The sequence below is a fragment of the Aegilops tauschii genome, chromosome 4 (assembly GCF_002575655.3).
Source record: "Aegilops tauschii subsp. strangulata cultivar AL8/78 chromosome 4, Aet v6.0, whole genome shotgun sequence".
Taxonomy (NCBI): Eukaryota; Viridiplantae; Streptophyta; class Magnoliopsida; order Poales; family Poaceae; genus Aegilops; species Aegilops tauschii.
In genome coordinates this window covers 122,963,011-122,971,855 of record NC_053038.3, presented here as the reverse complement: position 1 = coordinate 122,971,855, position 8,845 = coordinate 122,963,011, and the positions used below count along the sequence as shown (strand labels likewise).

At 43.1% G+C, this 8,845-nt stretch overlaps 1 protein-coding gene across 1 annotated transcript; it reads right to left on the bottom strand.

Moving 5' to 3' along the window:
- Nucleotides 1-1,196: 1,196 nt before the first annotated feature.
- LOC109754636 (uncharacterized) lies at nucleotides 1,197-7,087 on the bottom strand. The gene is made up of 3 exons (XM_020313557.4): nucleotides 6,584-7,087; nucleotides 4,115-4,426; nucleotides 1,197-2,038 (listed from the first exon to the last, which is right to left on the bottom strand). The coding sequence occupies exons 1-3, from the start codon at nucleotides 6,752-6,754 to the stop codon at nucleotides 1,520-1,522; spliced, it is 1,002 nt and encodes a 333-aa protein (XP_020169146.3). The 5' UTR covers nucleotides 6,755-7,087; the 3' UTR covers nucleotides 1,197-1,519.
- Between the last annotated feature and the right edge of the window lie 1,758 nt (nucleotides 7,088-8,845).

Sequence of the window (8,845 nt, the reverse complement as noted above, 5' to 3'; positions counted from 1 at the left end):
CAAAGTACTCATATAATTGCAAACTACGTCAAGTGTGACACTACATTTGCTATCAATTTATTCAGAGCGAAACCCCAAACCAAAAAAGATATATGGTTGATATAAGGAATATCCACCGAATCACAAATATGTCCATTAGGAAAAATCAAGATATGATTAATACTGACATTGACTACTTATATGATCCCAACAATGCTAGGGGGCAGACCGAGTCCACTGAAATAGTCTTCTTTTCATGGAATTCATCTAAATAGACGACAATGGCTAGTTTCACTGATCATTATGATATAATTACTTTATCTAAACATTGCAAAATGTGCATGAATTAGCGGAATGATTGACCACAGTAAAATCATGTGGTTGAGATTCATTAGAACTACATAACTTCATATATCAAGATACTGCCGCTTGTGTTGCTTATTACTTACAGCTTATATGAAGAGCGATATCATTCAGCACATTGCTCCAAATTTACTTGTCCTCACAAAGTATAGAAAGATGAATAGATAATTTGCAACGAAGTCTTGTGAAAAACTAACCGTTTATTCATAGTGTTATTACCAACTTCTACATTCCATAAACATATCCATGGAATTGGTATGAGACAATCTTTATAACCCGGTAATAGTCATCCAATTATATGTATTGTACTTTTTTCCTTTGAGTTTAATAGTCATCCAATTATATACATTACATACTCATTTTTCCTGGATGGTTTCTCATAAGGGTTTTTAACGAGACAATATAAAATGTTCATATATGTCATATCGATTTCTCCTTAAAGATTATCCCAATGGGTTTAAAAGGAGTTCTTAATGACACACCGTATTTCATTCTTTTCCATTCACAAATCTTCTCTCAAAGTTTCTCATGAATGAATCTTACAGCACCACACCCTTGAAATCAAATTGTTCAAAGCTCAACATATTGATTGACACACCTGTTACCTCACCCATCAGTTCATCAACGGGGACAACATTAGTAACCACCCTCGAAACTTCAGAAGAATACACACACTGAAACGCGTTAGCACTCAGGTCTGCACCTGAAATTCATACAGATGGGACACCATTCAAACGCATACTTAAAGTACACCTCTGTAAACTAATATAAGACCTTTTAGATACTTGACTTAAGTGTCTAAAAGGTCTTACATTAGTTTACAGAAGAGGTAGTACTACAAACAGATACGCTACTGCATATGCAAAACATTACCAGTCAGTACTACAAATGCATCCGCTACTGCATATGCAGAACATACGAGTTACGAGTTTACTGCCCTTCTGCATATGCTACTAGTGATCAACCAATCACATAATGGGCATTAGTAACCTTACAGTCAGGCACCACAAGTTTAAGTTTAGCAGGTATCCGGCGCCGTACATTCAATCCTAAACCATACACCAACAGCCACGGTTAAGCCAATTATCATGCAGAAGTAGATCGCTAGCCTCAGTGCTTACTTTTGACAGTCATTTGCACAAAAGGCATAATGAGACCCTCATATGCTTCTTACAATTCATTTCTCGGTGCGTGCTCCAGGGCAATCCTTCACAAAGTGCCCAACCATACCACAGTGGTAACAAGTGCCGTTCTTAGGGCAGTTCATGATCCAATGTCCTTCATGGCACCGGTAGCAACTGCCTGACCGAGGAGTATTGGGGCTGATGGTACATTTAGGTGGCATGGGTAATTTAGTTGGTGTTCCCACTTGAACCATAGCAAATTGTTGGCGCAGCATAACTGGAGATCCCTGAGCGACTGCAGCAATGGGTGTAGGGTGAGCAGGCCACAAGTGGGCTGTGGGTACAACATCACCCTCAACAATTTCAAACGGCCATTCATCATATTCAGGGGGTTGATCAGGATCGAATTGTCTAGTTTCATTGTGGCCTCCCATCATGGCATGCACATTAGCTTCCTTTGCAACTGGATTGTACCCCAAATGTTCACTCTCCCTTGGATTGGTGTATCCAGTTAGTGGTGGTTCTTCAGCAGCAGCTTCGACTGGCTCGCGGTGAGAGCATGCACCTTGGCCCTGCAGAATGAACAAATTCCGATTACTGACCTAAACCATCTGGATTGCATACAAAGGTAAGTGTAAATTTGCACTGTGGATTCTAAATTATGAGTAGTAATTGATATGTTGGTGCTAGGAAGAGTAGTAATTCGTATCACACATATTAAAAGCCATAATCTATTCACACAAACTCCCAACCAAACAAATATACTAAATAGTAAAGGCATTTGGAGGTATAACTTATTCAACTGCTCGTCGTGTCTTACCTAAATGTTGTTAAACAAGAGATAGTAGGACAGCTTAATCAGATAAACTTACACTTAAGTTGATGAAAGTGGAGAAATGAACACATACAAAGGGCCTGAAAAACAAATGGGTTTGATTCTAGTTCAGGCACTGCTGACTGCACTTCCACTCTTCCTCCTCATGTCTCCCTAGATCCGACTCCATGGGTTTCAAGGCAATTGACAAAATTCAGAGAGCCTTCCTGTGGAAGGGAAGCGATTCAGTGGCTTGGCAGGCAATCTGCAGGCCGCCTTCAGGTCGCGGTTGGCTTGGCGATTGAACATGGCTGCGGATAAACCATGGAGTTGCCTTGGGAGGAGAGAGCCTTATTCCATGCAGCTGCCAGAGTGCAAGTTGGGAATGGCAAGAACACCTACTTTTGGACGGACAGATGGATGTTTCGACTATTGCTGGACATGATCGCTCCCATGGTTGTGGAAGCTATCCCGCCGAGAATCAGAGCTAAAAGGATGGTTACCGAAGCATTAAACAACTAAGCTAAACACCTACTTTTGGACGGACAGATGGATGTTTCGACATAGAGTTTTGCTTCAGTACACCCACCCCACCCCACCCCCCCCCCCCCCCCCAACCCCCCTAGAACAGTTTACATATTTCGATGCAGATTAGAAGTTACCCCTTCAATCAAAAAGATTAGATTGTTCTGATCCCTTGGGAGAATAGGGATTAGAATTAGTTGATCGTGGATGTACGAGTATACTTAGTCTCTTGATTTCTGAAGGCACAATTCTTGGAAGAAGTCATACTTAATCTTTTGATTTCTGAAGCCCCATATATCAATGCATGTTCTGGTGCAGATGCCAGGCACACACGACACTAGCACAGCTCACATACGGGAGTGAGAGATGTTAAACAGTAGAAGAGTTGGTCTAATCGAGAATTGGGGTTTTGTTAGGAGCCATAGTCGTTACATACCAATGTTCCATCTGTTAAAAGATTAGAGCTGTATGTGTAACATACTAGGTTTGGTATTGTTGATTATAACAAACTACTCCCCCCGTCCCAAAATAAGTGTCGCAACTTTAGTACAACTTTGTACTAAAGTTAGTACAAAGTTAAGACACTTATTTTGGGACAGAGGGAGTACAATATAAACAAGAAAAAAAGAATATATTTACGCCATCTCTAATTATCTACTCCTCTTCTTCATCCTTATATACCTGCGCACCCTTCTGCATTTACTTGCTGGTGAACTCTTTCTTCTATCTTCAAAATATACATATCTCCTATGCCCTTGTTTCCCGTTCAGAGCTTTTAACCACATATCATCATTAAGACACGCCAAAGTGGGGGGCTAGATGTTTTTTCTTCTGTCAGAATTTCTACCGTAATTCTATGTTCCCTCAAAGCTTTGGGTCATTAACTGCACATTTTCATTAGGACCTACCGAACTGAGGTCCCAAATGCTCTTCCTTTGATGATAATTTCTAGCATACTTGATTTATTAAGATAGCTATCAACCACAATAATCGTTAAAACACGCCAAAGCGACAGCTAATCTCTTGTCGTTGCCATGAGAAGTTCTAGCATATCTTTTTTCATAACACTTATTCATGCATAGATCCTCATTCTCAAAAAGAAAAGAAGTATGTGTATCTTCTGTCATGACTTATTTGACTGCTTTTCGCAGGACTAGTACAATCAATAAAACAAACAACAGCTATCAAGAGCTAAACCATCTTATACAAAACAGACCAAGACAGTATAAACTGACCATAGTCATATCAAGTATTACTAAAACATATTAAGAGGAATGAAGACAAGAGAACTATCAAACAGAAATATTACCTTTGGTATATGACACACATAGTAGACCACCCCGTTTTTTTTCTCAGTTTTGCACTTCCCAGCAGTACACTTGCAGGTTGGTACTTCACCACTGGATCTAGCTCCTTGGGGACTAAAAGTAACTGGAGTTCTAGCACCATCACGTTGGGTAGTAACATTTACTGGAGTTGTAGCACCAGCACCTTGGGGACTAACATTAACTTGAGTTGTACCATCAGTCATATGATTGTCGGGTTCATGATAACTCAAAAAGGCAGGCTGTGAACTTGGACTGACATCAGATTCCATGCAATAAGAAGAATGTCTGCACTTCTGAAAATTTTAGGTTCAACAAATAAATATTTTGTCAAGTTTACATTCAGGAGTTGGAGAAATTAGTGAAAGAATAAAAAATGCAAATAAGAAATCTAAGTTAGCCGAAAGAGAATGCAACTAAATGGCACACAAATGGAAAAAGGCATCTCTAACCAACTAAATGATCTTGGGCTAAATGAATTAGCCTGCAACTTCAAGAGAGGCTAATAGACAAAGGAACAGATCAATCCATACAGGATCATTAACATAGCACGTCCTCTCTTGCAACAAGTTTCTAATTGTGTTTCTGTTTTCTACAAACAAGCAAGGATCAATTATGGAGACTGTGAAGGCTGGGCATAAAGGCAAACCAAATTATGGAATTACACACCATGCTGTAAATAACAGTAAGGTTTACAGATATCATGCTATAATTGATGGCAGCAAACTTACACACTGGACTTCATAAAACAACAGAGATCCCACGGAAGTCCTAGAGTAAATATATATCATTATTAACTAGAATCAGAATCATGTACATTGTATTAATCACATGCTGAAATAACTACACATTATTGTTGTTGCTAAATCAATAGCTATTTATTCCCTACACCACAGATATCTGAAGTATCCCAAGAAATAACTATAAAGAAATACTCCCTCCGTCCCATAATATAAGCGTTTTTGACACTAGTAGATTCTCAACCTTACAGACTGAACACTAATCATAAGCAGGCACTGTCAGTGTCATGCACAATGAATTAGCCAAGTGACTTTAAACTCTGAGAGCTTGAGTAGACAAGCCTTGGTAAAGTAGTTACAAACTCGGATCCAAATTTTGAGCCTAATCCATGAGAACATTTTGTTAGGATGCCCCAAAGAGCAACGGCTTTACACACATTAACCTTTAGGTCACAGCGGGCTGCATGGACGTCTAATGAGATACAAAAGATTCTGATTATGTCGACAGCGTTAACACAAAATGCATCTATCGTTTCAAAAAGTTCCAATCCACATTTGATACACACGGCGAGAAATAAAAAAGAAAAATTATGTTGTGATTTCAGCAACTATTCACAATTTGTCTTATTTCTCATGTGTTCATTGAATTTAGATGCGAAACCACGTGACATAATGGGTCTTGAATCAATTCAACAAGATTTCACCAATTCCAGCTAAAGGGGTGGGTGCACCCTAGTCACTCCCTTCCTAAACCCACTTATTGTTTTTAAATAACAGCCAGAGGCATAATAGAAAACCTTATTCATATGAGAATGGCAGACGGTTACACCTGGACTGGATGGCTAAACACACGAACCATTTGCTAAAGTTTGACATTGCTTTCAGTACAAAAGAAGTAGCATAACTTTCAAACCAAAACCTAGAACTAATCTACATAAAAAGGGACCCATGTGTCCAGTGTGTATGTATCTCTTGTAAATTATGCATTGTAATCCAATGAAAAAAATAGCGCGCTACAGTAAAATAGCGGCGACCTCAAAATATGCTATTAGCGTGTTATATCACGCTATAGCGTGCTATTAGCGAGACATTGTACATCGATATATTTAGCGAGACAATTCTCAATACACTATAGCGTGCTATTAGCGACGCTATAGCGCGCTATTTTTTTCAGTGTTGTAATCTCGTATTTCCAAAATAGTTAGCACATGAATGGTTAATTTTTACAGGAAATTATCAAAATCAAATATGAAGCTTTTGCTTGCTGGATCTGAGCAGTTATTCCAAATTACTGCGTCAGTAGCCGAGCAGATATCAAAAATCGCACCCAGTCTCCCCAAAAAGCGATGGCTTGTTGCCAAATCGAAGAAAAACACTTCAGGGGCTCAAGATTAAAACAACCCTTTTTTCGAAATTATGATAACCATAAAGAACACTGCAAAGACTCTAGAAGCCAAAAGAAAAACCTCCATGTCATCCTGCATTTTTTTGCCACCCTTAATCCCAACATCGTCAATCCATCGTCTCCGGCTCTCCGCACTCCAAAACAGAAAACTAAAACTCCAAGAAATTAACCCCCGCCTTCCGAGAGTACATTAGAATTTTCCCTTATACAGAAACTGGTGAAAGACGTCCAATCAGGACGCGATCTTTGGTTGGGAAGAGAGAGGGGGGGAGGGTTGTTTAAAAAAAACATGCGAGGGGGAGGCTCACCGGCGGCGCCGAGCAGACGTATGCCCATCGTCCCTCCTTCCGCTCAACGGCACACGGCCCACGCCCGCAAATGCACAGCTTCTCACGGAAAGTCGGGCGTGCCAGCGCAACCGTCGGCGGCGTCAAGCTCTGCGCGGCGCGGCGCGTGACCTGGTCTAGGTTTCGCTCCATCTCCTCTGCGACGAGAAAGAAGAAGTCATCATCGTCATCCGTGTTGCCGTCGCCGCTGGGGAAATCGAGCTGCCGCCTCACGGGGAGGGGGGCTGCGTCGGGTACCGCCGCCGCCGTGGCTGCGAGGGATGGGGAGCGGATGGGAGCTGGAGTGCGGCAGGAAGAGATGCTCTCCGCGTAGGTGGTGGCACTGCTCGTTCTTGCGTCGTCTCGTCCCCCTTGCTCTCTCTCTCTCTCTCTCCTCCGCGATCACATCACATTCTCTCTCTTCTGGCCTCTAGGATTCTCTTCTCCCTCTAGCCTCTGGCGTGTTGCCGTTGGAAAGAGCGAATCGTAGTTTTCCGTGCATGAAGGAGTGCATTATTGGGCATGCTTGGTTGAGAACCAAAATTTCGCTAGCAAACATTTGGTAACTTAAGATTTTTCAAAATTGACAAGTTTTTGAATTGTTTGGATTGCTTATCACATGTGTTATGTGACAAAATTGACAAGTTTTTGAATTATTTGGATTGCTTGCCACATGTGTTATGCGACAAAATTGACAAGTTTTATGAAGTTAATACACTTCGTTTTGGTTCTTTTGGATCGCGGTCTGCTCCCAGTAAGCTTTGGAGCAACAGAGTCGAGACGGATGATCCGGCGGAACTTGAATTACTGCCGATGATACTCCCTGACTGCATCTCGCCGACGGTGCCCACTCCATCAAGGGAGGTCTCTGGGCCGAGAGGAGGCTCGCCGATTCTTGAGGATGTGCTAGCCAGAGGACCGGCCAGCCAGGAGGCCCGCACCGGAGCTACAGTCCCTGTATCTCCGGGCGTCGTCCCGTTTGGAGAGAGGAGGGACACCCCGGTGGTCTCCACGGCTGTTGTTTCTATGGATGATAGGTCGCACGGCACGAGTGGGGGGCGTGGGCAGGAGGCCCGCACCACCCTTCCACCCATGGTGACCCCGAGCCATAGGGGGGAGGTACGCAGGCAGGAGGTCCGCGCTTCTCCCTCACCATGGATCAGCTCCAGGCGGAGTGAGAAGGGGCACGGGCAGGAGACCCGCAGCGCCCCTTCTCCTGTGACAAGTCCAGGCCGTGTTGATGGTTTGGTGGGGAGTGGGACTGTCGAGCAGGAGGCTCCGCGGTCTCGTTCTCCCGTTGTTGCTGCTAGCGGTGCCCGCTCGACCGCGTCCTATCCCTCTCCACCGAAAAAGGGATGGACGTGGGAGCGGGGAGCCGACACCACGGGAGCGATCTACGGAGGAGCTTATCGCTTTTGGTGGGATCATGGATCCGGTGACGGCCGGCAGGCGTGTCAGAAACCGGATCCAGGAGCAACTAGATGCAGATGACCTGCAGTTAGAACGTGCCATGAGGGCGGCGAAGCTTCGAGATGTCGAGGCATCTACAGGTATGTCTGTTGATAAGAGTTGTTCAATTTTGCATTTCACCGAACATGAAATTATCGATAAGGCAAATGACTTAGGGATTTCTTTGGGGTCGAATGAGAAGGAAATTGCGAAATCTGTGAATGATCTTTTAGACTTAGAAGCGGAGCGGGCTGCTGAAATTATTCGGAACCTCGCGGCCGTTAGACCCATGAATGACGATGATATGAAAATTTTAGGGATATTCGCCCTTGAAAACATTTGTAATAATCTAATGCCTAGTGCGGAGGCTGAAGGGGATGAGGGGTCGGAGACTGGGGACAATGTAGAGCCTTTAATGGAAGGTACTGTCTCGTGCAGTCTCGAAGGGTGATGGGGAGAAGCCCAAGAGAACTTGGAAACGGAAAGTATATCCTACTTCAGTGGTTCGTAGAAGTGCTAGGGTTAAGCTTAAGAAAAAATTCCATGATGATATATGAAAGGAATCTTTTGGAATAGCAGAGGTCTAGCTGACTTGGCTAAAAGAAGGTTCCTATCAGAGACAACGATAGAGCAAAACCTAGATTTTATTGCACTTCTCGAAACAGGACGAGATAATTTCACCGCACGGTTCCTTGGAACTTTATCCGGTGGAACTGATTTTGATTGACACTGTTTACCTCCTAGGGGAAGATCCGGTAGGATATTGCTGGGGGTTAGGTTCGAATCGCTTCAGGT